This window comes from Anoplopoma fimbria, chromosome 17 (assembly GCF_027596085.1).
Source record: "Anoplopoma fimbria isolate UVic2021 breed Golden Eagle Sablefish chromosome 17, Afim_UVic_2022, whole genome shotgun sequence".
Lineage (NCBI taxonomy): Eukaryota > Metazoa > Chordata > Actinopteri > Perciformes > Anoplopomatidae > Anoplopoma > Anoplopoma fimbria.
Window position 1 is genome coordinate 24,890,815 of NC_072465.1, and position 18,419 is coordinate 24,909,233.

The following is an 18,419-nucleotide window of genomic DNA, read 5'->3' on the forward strand; positions in this document are numbered from 1 at the left end:
AATAATAATGATAATAATAATAATGATAATAATAATAATATAATAATAATAATAGTAATAATAATAATAATAATAATGATAATAATAATAATAATAATGATAATAATAATAATAGTAATAATAATAATAATAATAAATAATAATAGTAATAGTAATAATAATAATATAATAATAATAATAATAATAATAATAATATAATAATAATAATGATAAATAATAATAATGATAATAATAATAATAATAATAGTAATAATAATAATAATAATAATAATAATAATAATAATAATAATAATAATAATAATAATAGATAATAATAATAATAATAAATAATAATAATAATAATAATAATAATAATAATAATAATAATAATAATAATAAATAATAATAATAATAATAATAATAATAATGATAATAATAATAATAATAATAATAATAATAATAATAATAATGTAATAATAATAATAATAATAATGATAATAAATAATAAATAAATAATAATAATAATAATAATGATAATAAATAATAATAATAATAAATAATAATAATAATAATAATAATAATAATAATAATAATAATAACTTTATTTATATAGCACCTTTTAAAAACAAGGTTTACAAAGTGCTTCGACAGACAAGGCAGCCAAACAGTGCAATAGAAGAAACATTGAGAACAATTGTTAGGATAAAACTAAACAAAGAAACAAAATGAAATAACAAGTGACAATCAAATAAACGAACAAAATAAATAAAATAAATAAAATAAATAAAATAAATAAAATAAATAAAATAAATAAAATAAATAAAATCAAGTGAATAGGTAAAATATAGTCAACGAATATAAGATAAAATACTAAAATCAAATGAAAATGAAACATTAAAACGACGACATCACATAAAAGCCATTCTGTAAAAATGTGTTTTAAGAAGTGATTTAAAAGAGATTACTGATTACATAGAAGACACTTGAAGAAAACATTTGTTAAAGACTTTTCAACTAATTTAAATAACTTTATTCACATTTTAAGAATAGATGAAATTATCCCTTGACAGTTATTTGCACGTCGACTCTAAACTGTCACGAATTAATAAAAAAAAGAAGTGGAAAAATTATAATAATATAATATTTGCATATAAACTAATAAAAAGCAGACAAATAAACAAATAATAAAGCTGATTTCATGTACTCGCTCCCCTCTCTGTGAGTTTAACATGAATAGAATATATGAAATTATCCCTTGACAGTTATTTGCACGTCTACTCTAATATGTCACGAATTAATAATAAAAAAAGAAGTAGAAAAAATAATAATATAATATATAATATTAATTTTTTTATGTAACAATGGATGCTAACGTTTAATTGCGTACTGCTAATACAAATTATTTGAATGTGGCAGCTAAAGACTTAAAAATAAATAAATATGTGCTTCATCTTTATTAAACCAGTTATGTTTTGACTTCTGAAACAGGAATAACAGGTGGAGTAACAACTACTGTAGCCTGCAGCTTCTCTCAGCTAATCAGAGTTTTAGTGTACCAATGTGTTGTAACTCTGTTATGTTGTTCATTCTGTACACGTGACATCTATTGCATTCTGTCCATCCTGGGAGAAGGATCCCTCCTCTGTCGTTCTCCCAGAGGTTTCTTCCTTTTTTCTCCCTATTAAAGGAGTTTTTAGGGGAGTTTTTCCTGTGTCGATGTGAGGGTTCAGGGACAGAGGATGTCTCTTGTGTACAGATTGTAAAGCCCTCTGAGGCAAATTTGTAATTTGTGATTCTGGGCTATACAAAATAAACTGAATTGAATTGAATTGTAGCTGAGTTGTTTTGACTATCAAACATTAACAAGCAGCAGCTTGGTAATTCAGAACACATTTATGCTGTGCAGACATACTTTGTTCAAACCCACATGACTTCATTTTTCAAATCCTAGTGGAGATCCCAAGGTTTCCAAAAATACCAATAAAATGTCTGGCAGAATTCTGTGGAAATTGTGCAATGTCTGGCACAATTTCCACAGAGAAGATGCACAAGACTTGTCGAATATTTCCATTTGTAATGAAATGGAGCAATAAATGAAAAGTTGAGTAAATATATGTGAAACTGTGGAATAAGATGTTTTTACCAGTTTCTACATCAGGTCAGTTACTGCCATGTGTGTGCAGTACACATACATAAACCAAACACTAGAGGGGAGCGCTCAGCCATGATAGGAATATAAATTCACCATTGAGAGATTCTGCAGTTGACCACAGACTGAGGGATACAAACTAATACTGCTCAGTACAATTGAACCAAATAAATAATATAAATCAAATCATGTTGTTAAATTAAGAGATGACACAGATCAGGATTCAGTTGATGTTTTTTATTCAAAAATATTGAATGGGTCACATCATAGAGGCACTAGTAGTGATGATGCATCACAGGAAAAACGCATAGTTCAAGACATTGTACTCAAATAGAGTAGAGGGAACAGCTTCAGTATTTTTAACAAAACACAGGGAATCGTTTAGTACAAACTAAACACAGTGAAGCAACTTTCTCTCACTGAGAGAAAATAACTTCCAGATATTCATTTGAACTTCACACAACAGAACATGTTGGTGACAGAACAGATAACTTCAAGACCCAACATGGGTCAATAATCTGTTACAAAGTAAAAAGTCAATCAAGCACGTCCAAAAGGAAAAGGTGCTACAAGAAAGTAGCTGAGATTTGCCAATTTCCATGTCACTAATTCAATCTAGATACAGATGAGTTATAGGACTTTAAGGCAGTTGTGAGAATTCTGGCCCAAAAAATTGTGTTAAATTTAGAAATCAATACAAGGATATTTGGTATTCATAGAATACAATTTTACGCTACTGAATATTTCACAATAGTAAGATTTAATTTTCCCAAAACATTATTCCCAGAATAAATGTAAATGTCAATACAATATGACTTTGAGGTTAATTGAAACATTATGCACATACATCTCTATAACATTTCAGAATAATATCTCTGATAATAACTTTTGACCAATGTGGTCGTCTCAGTTTGTCTGGTAGTAGCTCCAGTCTGTAGGTGTCTACCACGGCCTCCAGGGGGCGCTGTTGACTGGACTCTTCTCTTTGGTGATGCTGGTCTGGACTGTGGAGCTCAGAGGAGAGAAGTCAGCCTCTCTCAGGTTCTTATCAGAGGAAGACTGCAGCTTGTTGAAGTGGTTCAGCAGTCTTCTCTGGGACTGTGTCTTCACCTGCTCCTTGGACAGGAAGTGTGTCACCTCTTGGACACATCTGGAGTAGCCCTGACCAACAGCTGCTGAGTCCACAGCTTGATGCTGCTGCTGCAGTCGTCTCAAGACACAAACTGTCATCTCCAGGATGTCTGCTTTCTCCAGCTTGGAGTCTGGTTCCTGTTTGAGGAACTCTGGACCCAGGAGAGACTTGAGATGCTCAATGCTGCTGTTGATTCGCTCTCTGCGTAACTTCTCCACCAGAGGCTTTCTGAGCTGCAGAAAGAAGAACAAAGTCATTAATAATCTTATTCTGGAGTTTAGTGTTAGCATGAAGAAAGACAACTTCTCATTGACAACATTTAAATCTTCTTGAATCTTCAATTTACCTTGTGGGTCAGAGTCAGATGCTCCTGAGAATTGGTCGTTGCTGCAGTGATTGTAGGAGCCATGTCTGGATCTCTGTGCTGTAGAGGTCTCTGTAGAGAGAATCTGATCTCTGCTGGCTTCATCCCTCCTATTTATAGTCCCTCATCTCCATATGAATGTGTGGGTCTTGGTCTAGTTGGTGTTTCCCACAGTCTCAACCAATCAGAGAGCTTGGTGAGACAATGTGGGATGCAACACACTTATTGCTCTTAATGCCCAGGGGACAATGGTTAGATCTCAGGGGAACAGGTGGAGGACTGGGGGGGTGATGGAGAGAGACTCTCAGAGCTCTGTGTGAATCTGGGAAAGTGGTGACCCTGTAGAGAGAGCAGATCTGCTGCCTGAAGCTGGGATCAATGACTTTGACTGAGCACACGCTCATCATCACGAGGGAGAACGACAAAAAAATGAACCAATATATACTACAATGAAACTTCCCCTGTTACTTAAATTAAATTATTTTTTGTATTGCAATTTTTCTGAAATGTTATGTTTAAGTATGCAAATAAGGCATTATCCAATGCTTACTTTTTTAGGAGAAATCTACAGACACAGATAGACAAACTAGTTAAATAAACACCGAAATGTTTACTTTTGATGTTTTATTCCCACTAGTCTGAAAAAAAGACATGGAAACATGGATGCAAAATGGCACAAAATCTCAAAATTGACAAAAAGAAGAGGTTATCGCCTGCATGTTTTTTCCCCTTAAAGCCGACAAACTGGATTATAACCAACAGGTACCACAAGTTTCTTTAAGCAAACATAACAATCTTGCAAGTAATAATAAATGTGATTAGATCACACAAGCTGAGTTCATGTATTGTGAGGAGACTTCGCGTAGTAAATCAGAAGCTGAAAGTTGTCCAGATGAAACAGATGTGCCTTGTGTGTTGTTCCAGTGAGTGAGGACTTGGTCGGTTTCTCACACTGGGATCTGGGACTAATGCACAACAAAAGCATTGTGAACGCCTCACACAGCGGCTGTCGGCCCTCTGCTGAGAAAAGGGAAGAAGTTGGCGCCAAAAACCATCTGGAAGAAAACAAAGACAGTGGCTAAGGTTTAATGTGAAAGGGGATTTGAATGGAAATAAGCTTACAGGTAATTGAAAGAAAACGTATAGGAATACCAAAATACTTTCAATTTTCCCAAACAAAAATGTCATTCCGCTTTTTTGTATGTTAGGTAGCATTTTAACTTTTGATTTATTAAGAGGTTTTTTTTTTATAACACATGGAATTTAGACAAAGGTACATGTCCAAACATGAAGCAAGTCTTTATAACCGTTGTTTTAAGGGCGACATTTTGGCATCCATCTATAGAAATAACCAAAAAAGGCTTACATTTAAATAATGACCTTATAAACAGAGGGGAAATTAAGTTGGCAAAAGTTATAGAGTTGGGACCAAAGAAAGAGAGAGAGACGAACCGTGAAAGAATAAGGAGATGAAAAGTGTGCCAACTCCCCTCGGAGACGAGTCAGGTGCTGGTGGGGTTGAGGATGCTAATCACACCGAACTGTGACTCTGCTCTCTGGGTTTTCCCACACTCCGTCCATTGACTGAGCTGCAGCTCAACAATAGACTTGTGCCTTGTTAAATGCTAATTCATCCCCACACAAGCAGCTCCCAGCGCTCTCCCCCCGAGGGGAACGTTTGTTGTTTAGACACTCCTCAATTAGGAGACGAGAGCAGGACAAATAAACACAAATATTTTGACTGGGAATGTAGCCAGAGTATGTAATGTAATGTAACAACCAGGCAACTAGATGTATTTAGGGGCAGATTTCACAATTACATAGAGCTTTAAACTGCACATTATTTTAATAAGCAGTATTTACACTTTTAATAAATGTTTTTTTGACATTATGAAGTAGTTGTACGCAGATAAAAGGACATTAGGAAGTGTCTATTCATATACACTATTTATCAACAGTTATAACATCTCATATAAAGACAGATTTTGAATAATTACAACTATTTTCATATAGCATTATTACCCATTATCTGTTTATACACAAGCCCCAATTTATGAATTCTTGAGAAAGAGTAATAGTTGGTGACAAATCCATTAATAAACACTTATATCTGCTGTATCATGTAATTATTAAATGCTTATATAAGTTTGGAAATGCTAAATAAGGGAGGTTACGCAAGTTTTTCTGTATGTTCTTTATTTAAAGGATCGAAGTCGTGTTTTTTTTGTTTAAAACATGTTCTTTTAAATGATACCTTAATAAACTATATCTAAAGATAAACTATGATATCATTAAATAAAACAGATTTGATAACTTTGATAGCAAATTGTTATTGAATTTCTTTCAACAAACAACAAACCTCAATTTAAATGTATTTAAAGTTTTTTTTCTAACAACTATTTTAAGCATATAATCTAAGTATACATACTATGAAGTCTAGTGAGTAAGAACATACAAACATTTAACATTCAGTAGTGAAGAAGTCCTCCCCCCCTCGCAGACGTCTTTGTCTGTCTCTTTTGTCCCGTCCCGGCTCTGTGAGTGAGTTTTCCCGTCTTTCCCACACTCTGTCCATTCACCGCTCTCCAGAACAAAGGAAGTGTGTCTGGTTGCACATCACATTAATTATGGAGTCAGTTTACGAGGTTTGTCTCACCGCCTCCGAATGGAAATTCCTGTCATCACGACTCGTCATTGCCAGGCTTTTTTGTGAAATGTCTATCAGGAATGCAGACATGCTAAGGATTAATGAACATTCAAAAGATCCCCCCACCCCTCATTCTTTAGATTCAAATAGTTCCTCTGCATTCCTGGCTGTTTATGTTGACGGGACGGATAAAAGGGTGTCTAGTCCTGAACTGATCAGGTGCTGGTTATGCTGCAATAAGATCATGGATTTGAAGTTAGAACTTATTTTTAATAGCCTATAATGAAAATATATTTAAAACATGATCAAACATTGAATCTTCATCCAGCTGTTGACAAGAAGATCTGTGTTAAAAAAACTATTAAAAAGGTTCTAATGTGATCAAGAGAGTGTTACTTTAAGGTTAGTATGACTAGCACCTCAACTGCAGAGTCTGCACATTAATATTTGAATATTATCTTTTTTCATCAGTGTTAAAGGTAACTGCTTGTTTCCTCATTTTATTCAATTTTGATCCGTCTTTGAGAACTTTGAAAAATAAATCTGATGTATTTGTAGTAGTAGTAACAAACCACCCAGGTAAAAAAGGAAACCAAGCTAGAGAAATATTTTTTATGTATTAGTGTTAAGTTTTATAAGTTTGTTTAAGAACATTTTTTAATGTAACATCATTTCATTTTCAGTCTCCCTCGTGTCTGACGGGATGATGAGCGTGTGCTCCGTCAAAGTCATTGATCCCAGCATCAGGCAGCAGATCTGCTCTCTCTACAGGGTCACCACTTTCCCAGATTCACACAGAGCTCTGAGAGTCTCTCTCCATCACCCCCCCAGTCCTCCACCTGTTCCCTTGAGATCTAACCATTGTCCCCCAGGCAATAAAACCATTCAGCATGCTGCATCCCTCATTGTCTCACCAAGCTCTCTGATTGGTTGAGACTGTGGGAAACACCAACTAGACCAAGACCCACACATTCATATGGAGATGAGGGACTATAAATAGGAGGGATGAAGCCAGCAGAGATCAGATTCTCTCTACAGAGACCTCTACAGCACAGAGATCCAGACATGGCTCCTACAATCACTGCAGCAACGACCAATTCTCAGGAGCATCTGACTCTGACCCACAAGGTAAATTGAAGATTCAAGAAGATTTAAATGTTGTCAATGAGAAGTTGTCTTTCTTCATGCTAACACTAAACTCCAGAATAAGATTATTAATGACTTTGTTCTTCTTTCTGCAGCTCAGAAAGCCTCTGGTGGAGAAGTTACGCAGAGAGCGAATCAACAGCAGCATTGAGCATCTCAAGTCTCTCCTGGGTCCAGAGTTCCTCAAACAGGAACCAGACTCCAAGCTGGAGAAAGCAGACATCCTGGAGATGACAGTTTGTGTCTTGAGACGACTGCAGCAGCAGAATCAAGCTGTGGACTCAGCAGCTGTTGGTCAGGGCTACTCCAGATGTGTCCAAGAGGTGACACACTTCCTGTCCAAGGAGCAGGTGAAGCCACAGTCCCAGAGAAGACTGCTGAACCACTTCAACAAGCTGCAGTCTTCCTCTGATAAGAACCTGAGAGAGGCTGACTTCTCTCCTCTGAGCTCCACAGTCCAGACCAGCATCACCAAAGAGAAGAGTCCAGTCAACAGCGCCCCGTGGAGGCCGTGGTAGACACCCATGAACTTGTACAAGATGAAGCTCATAAGTGAAGCGAGCAGTTGTCTAACTCTTGTACTCTCATTTGGAAGAGTTATTGCATATGTTACTGCAATGTTTAACTTGTAATACCTTTTGTAAAGGTCTCATTCTTTGTTTCTGTGATAATTGCAGGTTGGCTTTCTCTTTGTTTTTCAAAGATATTCACTTATTTTAGATGTTACTCTGTGAAGTAAATGATATTGTTCCCCATGGGAATGCCTTGATGTTGTCACCAACACTGACAATGATGTTTGTACTTTTTCTCCATTTAGGAGACACAGTTAATCATGTTGAACATGTTTCAGATTTATATGTGATATTCACATATTCTGTTTATTGAAATGTCCTTTCTGATATTTCTTTAGACATACCATTTGTCTGCATTTGTAGCAGACGCATTTTGTATTTTAATTAAGACAAATGTGCTGCTTTATAGCTCTGTGAGTTAGAGCGCTCATACCTTCAATGAAGGGCTTGTTGTTAAGGAAATGTCTCAACGTGAATGTATCTCTTCATGCCAAGTGATGCGCAATAAAACAATCACAAAAAACAAAACAAAACAAAAAAAGGTTGTTTTCTCTTTTTTTTATCACAATCTTATACATTTCTGAACATAAAGAACCACACCTTAATCTGCTGCATATTTTCAAATATATTATGATACAGTAGATAACATGAAGAGCATGTATAAATAGCTGACAAATGTCTGAGTTATATAATTTTGGTAAAAAAAAGTCACCACTGTCCACCTGGTCAGTGATAAGAGGAGTTTGGTCTTGGTTACACAGTGATTACACATCTTGAATAGATGTCAAAAACTTATGATGGACAATGAGCCATAAAAGGTCCCTTCAGCTGTGAACATCAACATATTGTGTCTCAGTGACACATATTAAACATGTCTCTTTAACTTTACTGGTGGGATGAACATTGTTCCTCTTAAAGATACTGGTAGAAATGGGAAGCTAACATGTCCGTCTCCTATAGGTGATAAACTGGGCTGAGCTCTGGTGAATTCAAAGGCCATAGTACATTATCATCATCATCATCACTCATCATTCACTGAACCTTCTTAGTCCTTCATGCAAGCATCTGGAATAATTAAGTTTTTCTGCCCTTTTGTTAAGTATTTTTCCTGTAATATTTTCCTGAAATAAAAGTAGCAATACCACAGTGTAAAAATAATCTGTAAATTAAAGTCCTGCATTCAAATCTTGATAAAGTAAAAGCAGAAAAGTATCAACATGAAAATATACTTTACCAAAAGTAAAAGTCCTCAACATGTAGAATGGGCCTTTTCAGAATAATATTATATTACTGAATAATAATTAGTAATACGATAATGTTAATGATGCAGCTGGTAAATGTGGAGCTCATCATAATTATTCATATACTGCTGGGTGACTTAACCAATAATAATAAATCAAAATGTAAACTATATATTGTGTTAATAATCAAAACCTGCAAAGTAATTTAAGATGGTAAATAAATGTAGTGGGTTGAAAAGTACAATATTTGTCTTTTAAGATATAGTTGAGAAGAAGTTTAGCAGAAAACAGAAATACTCAAGTAAAGTACAAGTACCTCAAAATTGTACTGAAGTTCAATACTTGAGTAAATCTACTTGGCATGTCATGGAGCAACAAAATGCTGCTGTTCATTGTGTTTAAAAAACATTTGTTCCACTTAAGAACTTAAACTATGATTAACAAACATCCTTAAAAATGTAATTATCTGTACAGATTAGTGCCGTTCTGATTACGTTCTGAATATGAAGAGTTTTAAAGATGTTTTCCTCCAAGATTCATTTAAATGAGGTGACGTGAAAAGACTTGAATTTCTTACATATTTATTTTTTGAAGTCTGCAAAAGCAACAAAACAAATTTCAATCCACTTTGGATGAATAAAATTAAAACAGTGAATAAAAATATGCATACATGGCATACACAAAACAATAACAAATCCCTTTTCAGTAGAAAGGACGGTGTTTAAGGATAAGGAACATTATACCTTGAAACAAGGCAGTAAGGCACTGTAAGCAATATTAGCCTATACAGTATATTCTCAGGAATAAAAGGTTCATATTGCTCTGTTTGGCTAAATATTTACTGCAGTTTATCAATATAGATTTTAAAGATTAAATTAGATACTTTAAAAACATTTTGGTCTTAACTAATTCCTGCATAGTTAAAAGACCGGATTTATCATCTGTGGGGTTTTTCAAACAAAAACTACAACCCCAGGAATCATAAATCCCACAAATAGCAGCACAACATATTTTAACAAGGCAGCTACGGACTCTTCTTCTCTTCTTCTCAGTCAGTGACCTCTTGACACTGAATCCAAGTTTCCGTCTTTTTTCCTCCGGCTTCTGTTGAAGCTAAAATTAAACCACAAAGGTTTTGTAGATCTGCTCATCACAATGCAAACAATGCATTTCTCTACAGCCAACAGATCGACACACAGAGATGCAGCTGGCATCACTAAAGTCTTGGGTTCACAAATCAAACAAACTGCAACTCTTTTACTGCAGTTTTTAAGTCCATTCCTCGTTTTCTTTAAAAACACAGTGGAGCCAAGTCCTCCTCTTCGTCAGGAAACAGACGCAAGATGTCCCTCGAATATTTGGAGTAACCGTTGTGTGACAGCAGGGCTTTCTTCAGTGTGAGCAGGGACTTTGTTTTCTCCAGGATGTCTGCAACGGGGATCCCATTCTGCAGATGTTCCACAATAAGAGCCTTCAGCTTCTCCACTCCGCTCGTGCATTTCCTCTCCAACATGCTGAGTTTACACCTGAGAGAAACAAAGTCATTTAGTTTAGTAAAGGGAACTTAAAGAAATAAATAACAACTAGAAACGTATTCATTTAAAGTTGTGAGTTTGGAGAAAATGGATCTTCGGCTTACCTAAAGAGCTGCTCCTTCACGCTGTCTTGGAAAGCGAGGTCTGCGTAGAGAGCCATGTCGAGGTTTGCTTCTGGTGGTGAGAGGTTCTGGTGTTGCTTGAGGAGGTTAGGAGGAAGTCTGTGTTGACATCGGCGTCTGCTGCTCTGCATTTATGCCGTTCGATCCTGCGCTCCCTCTTCTTTTGCAGCCAATCAGGGGGCTCCCAGCTCGGGACAATAGAGTGAATTTAATGCCTGTCACACAGAACAGGTGGGCTGCTTTATCTTTATGCCATACATCAGCGAGGTCAGTGGGAAAATGGTTTTCCTGAGGTGGACACGGGAAAATTTTGGTTTTGTGACGCGTAGGCCTCGACTCTGATTATGATTCGATATGGCAAAGATCCTTATAGACTTTAAGTTTGGGAAGTGAAAAGAAAATAAACAAAATAATGTTATGCTTAACCTAAAACACATTGTAATGTCCCAAAGAAAATCTGCAACATAAGAAGGAAAAATGTTGTATTGAAAAGTAGCAAAAATGTAACTGTTTTAACTGGTTTATTTTACTTGATAAAAATTTAAAAATATTTTTAAAAATGAATAAATAAAAAATGCACTAAACCCCAATGCAATATAACTAAAAACAATCTTTAACACAAGATCCAAAAGCTGTAATAATGTTTGAAAGTGATATTTTCTGACTGTGTGTGTCTCAGCAGTGAGTTACAGCCAAAGCAGATGGTTTGTGTGTGAAGTGGCTTTCTGCCTGAGAACCGTCCCGGAGGCTTTGTGGGAGCAGACACACTTCTATTGTGCAGGCAGCTGAGCAGCCTGCATTCAGAAGTGTGGGAAGCCGTGTGTCGCCGTGGCTCCAAGCTCCAGAGAGAGAGGAGGGCGTGTGACCGGGGCACGTTCAGCCCCGCACTGGGAGCTGTGGGAGCCCCCAGAGGAGGAGTACTGGGAAACCTGAGCCCCCTATTACACAGACAGCAGATAGACCCACACACACACACACACACACACACACACACACACACACACACACACACACACACACACACACACACACACACACGCACACAGATGGACAGATGGAGAGGAGATAAGCAGGGTAAAGGTAAACCCACCTCAACATGATTACAGCTTGCAGTTGACTAAGTGTGCTCACAGAGAATAATGAACAATAACAGCAAGATGTTTGTTATTGACCAGAAAACAAATCAAAAATATTAAAAAAAGGTACAAACATGCCGTGTCAGTGATCATATTGTGAGAAAGCTCCTGATTATGCTTAAAAAAACAATAATCTTATAGATAACAACTTAAATGGTTTATTATTAATCTGACTTCTATAGGTTCTATAGGACCTGCAAAGATTTCAACTCAAATACTTTTCTTCTCTTATATTTATGATTCTGTCAGCCAATCAAAATGCACTTTTCTGGTAGTAAACTCTGGCTTCATGATGTAACACCTGAATGCACCATCATCTCTAAGTGTAACCAACATAAAACACGGCCTTCAGTGGGTGTAGTTTATAGGAAGTCTGCAGGCTGCGCATTGATATATTAGTCAAATAAGTTGTGAAGTAAACCTTTTAGAAAAAAGGAATAAAGAATATTTAATAATGAAATATGTTAATAATGTGTGTGTGTGTGTGTGTGTGTGTGTGTGTGTGTGTGTGTGTGTGTGTGTGTGTGTGTGTGTGTGTGTGTGTGTGTGTGTGTGTGTGTGTGTGTGTGTGTGTGTGTGTGTGTGTGTGTGTGTGTGTGTGACTCTTTCATTGACTGAGACTCTCTCTCTGTCTTTTGTATAGAAGAAGAACAAAATTCAGTGGTCAATTAATGAGCTAATAAACTATCTCATTGAGATGGGGGAATTGGAAATACAAATTGAATGTGTCATGTAACCTGTATCTTATCTAAATAACTCAATATATATATAATTAGTAATTAGTTTAATTTTATGTGCTATATTTTTATGTAAAATAGACAAACATCAGTTATCTGTCTCTCTTGTTATATAATTTGACCCTCAACAAATGAAGGGGTGGGTTGGGATGGGAAGGATAATAAGGAATGTATTGCAGCAATATGCAGAGTGAAGAGTGACACTCTGATTTTAAAATGGGAACAGGGCTGAGAAAATGTATCAAAAGTTATTAAACATTATTAAAGGCTTTATGAAAAAAAACATGAGAAATCAAGGTTTTCAGTTGGAAGTGTTTTTTATTCAACAAGTCACAAAGTGTCACATAAAGTATGGAAGCTTCAACTAGAGGTGATGATACATCACAACAACAACTTGTAGATTTCTACAAGACACACTGTACTCAGAGAGAGTAGAGGAACAACTGTCTTCATAAAAGACAAACACATTTGAGAAGAGACTACAAACGCCTCATTAATATTATTTTCAAACAAAAGTAATGATTTGCTCCGAATAAATGAAAGCAAAACAGTAACGGACCTTAAAACAGATCAGAATGGTATCATCACAGTGTGATGCATGCAGGTTAATAACTGCTCAATACATTCATTTTCATTTAAGAAAACATGACAGTCACATGACAATTGTGACTGTGTGATATTAAGTGAATCTTTTAGAAAAAAAGAATATACAATTGGATCTGACAACAGATCAGTTTTGATTAATCACAGAGATTAAAGTCAGTTGTGACAAAACAGCTAACGTTTCCGATCAAAATGATCAATAAGAATTAAAAGATACCAATGGTATCAATAGCTTTTACCACTCCACAAATACATGAAGTACAGTAAGGTATCATAATAATTGAATAAAAGGTCCATAAAAAGGACAATTGACATTTTTGATCAAAATGATCAAATCAAGAGGTAACACAATCACCAATGGGTAACATTTTACCAACACATGACATGTCGTAAAGACTAAAAGTATCACAGGAAAATTGTGACATTAAGCAAATCTTTTAGATAAAAAAGGATAAACATTTGGATCTAACAACAGATCAGTTTGGAGTAATCAGAGAGATTAAAGTCCTTTAACATGTGTCAAAAAGAAGAGTTAAAGTTTCTGATCAAGATGATCAATAACAATCAAAAGATAACAATGGTATCCATATATTTTACCACTCCACCAATACATGAAGTACAGTAAGGTATCATAATAATTGCTGATGCAATCAGATTTGGTTCATGCAACATGCATGACAAGATGTTCTCTTTCTTAACTTGAAAGATAAAGTTGTTGTCATTTCCTCAGGAAATGTCATCTTCCACAAAGAAAACAGAAACAAAAAATAACCTTCTGTAAAACAGAAGAACAATTCAAAACATTTCAGAATTCAGAAGAATTCACTTCGAGTAATCTTTGACCAATGTGGTCGTCTCAGTTTGTCTGGTAGTAGCTCCAGTCTGTAGGTGTCTACCACGGCCTCCAGAGGGCGCTGTTGACTGGACTCTTCTCTTTGGTGATGCTGGTCTGGACTGTGGAGCTCAGAGGAGAGAAGTCAGCCTCTCTCAGGTTCTTATCAGAGGAAGACTGCAGCTTGTTGAAGTGGTTCAGCAGTCTTCTCTGCTGTTGATGCTGCTGCTGCAGTCGTGTCAGGACACAAACTGTCATCTCCAGGATGTCTGCTTTCTCCAGCTTGGAGTCTGGCTCCTGTTTGAGGAACTTTGGACCCAGGAGAGACTTGAGATGCTCAATGCTGCTGTTGATTCGATCTCTGCGTAACTTCTCCACCAGAGGCTTTCTGAGCTGCAGAAAGAAGAAAAATGTTATTAATAAACTTATTCGGTAGTGTAGAGTTAGCATGAAGAAAGACAACTTCTCATTGACAACGTTTAAATCTTCTTGAATCTTCAATTTACCTTGTGGGTCAGAGTCAGATGCTCCTGAGAATTGGTCGTTGCTGCAGTGATTGTAGGAGCCATGTCTGGATCTCTGTGCTGTAGAGGTCTCTGTAGAGAGAATCTGATCTCTGCTGGCTTCATCCCTCCTATTTATAGTCCCTCATCTCCATATGAATGCGTGGGTCTTGGTCTAGTTGGTGTTTCCCACAGTCTAAACCAATCAGAGAGCTTGGTGAGACAATGAGGCATTTGGAGCAGCAACATGATCGCTCTTAATGCCTGGGGGACAATGGTTAGATCTCAGGGGAACAGGTGGAGGACTGGGGGGTGATGGAGAGAGACTCTCAGAGCTCTGTGTGAATCTGGGAAAGTGGTGACCCTGTAGAGAGAGCAGATCTGCTGCCTGATGCTGGGATCAATGACTTTGACGGAGCACACGCTCATCATCCCGTCAGACACGTGGATCATGCTATATGTGTCACATAAAGCAAATTTATCAGAATTAACACTAATGTAATTTATAAAATGTATTAAATAATCTTAGTTCAGCCCAAATTTAAAATGTATTCGGTGAAATCCCTAGATTTTTTATTTTTTTTTGGTTTCATCAAAATTAAAGACTAAGAAGATGCAGCCCTATTCTTGAATGAGTTTAGTCAGACTTTTTATTATGTTTTTAATCTTCATACATTTTTCTTCAATTTTGCTTCATAAAAAATGCACCATTTTGTAAAATATGATGTTAGAAAGCAGTTTGATACACATTCCTGCTAGTTGAAACAAACTCAACACAATAATCATGCTGCTGTCCAGATGCAGCAGAGTCTTTTGACACGTGCCTTGTAGTCAGTGTGAGTAACAAGTTCAGCTCAGTTTCCCACACTGACTCCTGTATGGTCTGGTCAGTGAACCACAAAGGCACTTCTGTGACAGATGCTGGCTGTGTGTTGTTATGGAAACGGAGCCTGACATCACCAACCATCTGGAGGGAAAGAACACCATTGGTTGATTCTGACAGTGTGAAATTTTGTTGAATAAACTGTCCTAAAATACCACTCACTATTTTATTCATATCATATTTTCAGTTATCAATCATTGCCACATATTGTGAACCTCCGGTAATTATCATGTTGCATTACTGACCATTAACTGGATCAAAACTTCAACTCCACTCATGAAGGTGGGAGGTTTCAGGGGGGGCAGCTGCTTCCTTAAGTGTGCCAAATCCCTTTGGAGAATGGTTTGGCTGCTGGTGGGAGGGATGTCATTCACACTCAACTTAACCCTCCACAGTTTTCCCACACTAGAAAGAAATTGGCATGTGCTCCTTTCTAAATGGACCTTGAGGGTCTTGCACAGAAGCAGTGTGGCCCCCTCAAAAAAATAATTACCAAATACAGTGAAAAGTGGGTTAACAATATGTTAAGATGGTCTTTGAATCTTTTATGACCAAAATACAGTGAAGAAACGGAGGAAATTCTAGAGGACGACACAAGTAAAAAGTGAAAGAAATTTGGCCTCTGCCGTTAACGCCTCAACGGCTAACGGCTAATGTCGGTCTGATGCCGTCTGTCAGCAAAGCTCCTGAATCCCCTAAAGACTGGATCCGCTGCTTTCTATTGGGACCACCGTACTTATGTTTGTTTTTTTCCTGACTAAAGTTTAACAGCAAAGGGAAGTCTGTATAAAACGGTACATTTTTCTGTTTGCACCAAAAAGCAGAAGGACTGAAACCGGGTTCGTTCTCAAAAACCGTTGCAACCGTTAACGGTTTTAAAGAACTTTTTCATTGAACGTTGGTAAACCAAACGGGCACTTCCTGAAGTTCGCCGTGCAGGAGCGCCCGCTGCTGCTCATCATGGATGGACATCAGTCCCACCTGGATCCAGAGCTGGTCTTGTGCCTGCCACCACATACTTCTCACATCCTCCAGCCTCTGGATGTGAGTTTCTTCGGACCCTTGAAGGCAGATTTCTCTGGGGTAACAGGAGATCTGTCGGCAGTGAGCCACTCCTTCTTGGTTTCCAAGAAGGAGTTTTTCAACGGCCCTAAGAGACTCCGACCAGAAGCTGAGGGATCGGAGAGTGTTGGTGGCTGGGTCCAGGAGGTGTAGCCTCTGCCCTCTGGACCCAATGGCCATTGACTGGTCACGGGTCATGCCGTCCGGGCCGCAGCGTGGGACCTCCTCACTACCTCCGCCAACCCCATCGGCATCTTCCTGTTAACTTAATGTTAACTTTCTTTGTATGCCAACACATGAAGACCTGATAAAAAAATGTATTTAAAAAGGTAAAAAATTCTGTAAATAGGTCACACTCCTGAAGAGATGATGCTGACAGTTTGGGAGTGTGGCCGGTGCAGGGAACCTGACCCTCCGGAGAGTTCGGAGGGATTGGTGTCGTGGGTCCAGTGTGACAGCTGCCACACATGGTATCACACCATGTGTGTGGGCTGGGACGAGGAGCTGGATGATGAAGAGGATGCTTTTCAATGTTTTCTCTGTCCTGATTTTTTATTTAATTTTCAATTTGTGTTTGTCTCGTTTGTATTTTAAATAAATCTTTGCATCATCTTTTCAATCATCATCAGAAGTCATTTGTCTTTGGCTTTAACAATGTACCCTTTAAATCATGAATACTTGTGTTTTTAGTTGTAATATTACTCTTACTCTGCATTGTGTTTTATGATAGTAATTGTCATTTACAGTATATGTGTGCATAATTGTTAAATGCCATGCATCAGCTGGTGATTTGCAAGAGATTGAAATGAGAAGAGTTTAACAAAACATCCAGCAGGTGGAGGTATACACTCAAATGGAAATTAAGGATCTTTTATTGCATAATTTGGAGTTGTTGAAACGTGAAATCTTATTGTGAAGGACAGAACTACGGTCCCGGATGTGTTGACAGCATAGATGGTCATTTTGGCGACACTTGAACAAGTTAATATCCCCAAAAAACCAGCAGCACCAAGTGTTAACAACGGCGAGAAAAGTAAATCCGGACTAGGACAAGAGCGGCGCACGGCTAATTCTCCGCCGTTAGCGTCCTTTTACCGACTACGGTAAAGGCAAAGCTACATTTAATAATTAAAACGATATTTAGTTAGAAAGGTAAGAAGTTGAGCTTTAGTTTAACACCATTAAATCAACTGAAAACATTACACGATCATTTATATAAGTATTTTAAGTGCGTTTTTACTGGAATGTTAGCTAAAACCATCCGGACTGGGAAACAATGCCGTTAGTTGTCCAGCGTTAAGTTATTCAGTAATGCTAACTAACGGTAGCTCTGGTATGCTCTTAATGTCATTAGCTAGCTAATGGCCTACTGATCTCAAAACAGCCTGTTAGCATACCAACTGTGTGCAGTACATTAGTTTTATGTTTCAACTGTCTCAGGTATACGTTCAAAGCTCAAGTATCGTGAGGTTGTTTTGAGTAATATCGCGTTAAGTGAAATAAATCAAATTCTTAGGTCAATTTAACGCTTCATAGCGTAACGACCAAAACATGTTCAAAGAGTGTACTAAAAGTATCGGCTTTCACTAGATTAAATTAGTTTATTTAAAAAAAGTGGTAATGCTGGTAAGAATTAGAGGAACAGTTACAACCAAAGGCGTAATTGAGAAAAAAGTCCAATTTTAAGAGCCAGAGTCTCTAATCTCTGTCCCTTCAGGGCAAAGGTCAAGTTCTGTTGTCCCACAGGGCTCTGTGAGTGAGCCTCCTCTTTCAAGA

The 18,419-nt window shown here is 37.0% G+C and overlaps 3 protein-coding genes across 3 annotated transcripts; 1 reads left to right on the plus strand and 2 right to left on the minus strand.

Moving 5' to 3' along the window:
- Window positions 1-3,070: 3,070 nt before the first annotated feature.
- LOC129106255 (transcription factor HES-5-like) lies at window positions 3,071-3,729 on the minus strand. The gene is made up of 2 exons (XM_054617632.1): window positions 3,607-3,729; window positions 3,071-3,493 (listed from the first exon to the last, which is right to left on the minus strand). Exons 1-2 carry the CDS (start codon window positions 3,727-3,729, stop codon window positions 3,071-3,073), a joined length of 546 nt encoding a protein of 181 aa, XP_054473607.1.
- Window positions 3,730-7,276: 3,547 nt separating this feature from the next.
- LOC129106288 (transcription factor HES-5-like) lies at window positions 7,277-7,935 on the plus strand. The gene is made up of 2 exons (XM_054617670.1): window positions 7,277-7,399; window positions 7,513-7,935. The coding sequence occupies exons 1-2, from the start codon at window positions 7,277-7,279 to the stop codon at window positions 7,933-7,935; spliced, it is 546 nt and encodes a 181-aa protein (XP_054473645.1).
- Window positions 7,936-14,255: 6,320 nt separating this feature from the next.
- LOC129106360 (transcription factor HES-5-like) lies at window positions 14,256-14,824 on the minus strand. The gene is made up of 2 exons (XM_054617749.1): window positions 14,702-14,824; window positions 14,256-14,588 (listed from the first exon to the last, which is right to left on the minus strand). Exons 1-2 carry the CDS (start codon window positions 14,822-14,824, stop codon window positions 14,256-14,258), a joined length of 456 nt encoding a protein of 151 aa, XP_054473724.1.
- Between the last annotated feature and the right edge of the window lie 3,595 nt (window positions 14,825-18,419).

Bases quoted from the DNA above. Each gene is read 5' to 3' on its own strand.
- LOC129106255 (XM_054617632.1), bottom strand. From the start codon at position 3,729: ATGAAGCCAGCAGAGATCAGATTCTCTCTACAGAGACCTCTACAGCAC. The intron at 3,494-3,606 runs GTAAATTGAAGA...TTCTTTCTGCAG, and splicing joins ATCTGACTCTGACCCACAAG to CTCAGAAAGCCTCTGGTGGA.
- LOC129106360 (XM_054617749.1), bottom strand. From the start codon at position 14,824: ATGAAGCCAGCAGAGATCAGATTCTCTCTACAGAGACCTCTACAGCAC. The intron at 14,589-14,701 runs GTAAATTGAAGA...TTCTTTCTGCAG, and splicing joins ATCTGACTCTGACCCACAAG to CTCAGAAAGCCTCTGGTGGA.
- LOC129106288 (XM_054617670.1), top strand. From the start codon at position 7,277: ATGAAGCCAGCAGAGATCAGATTCTCTCTACAGAGACCTCTACAGCAC. The intron at 7,400-7,512 runs GTAAATTGAAGA...TTCTTTCTGCAG, and splicing joins ATCTGACTCTGACCCACAAG to CTCAGAAAGCCTCTGGTGGA.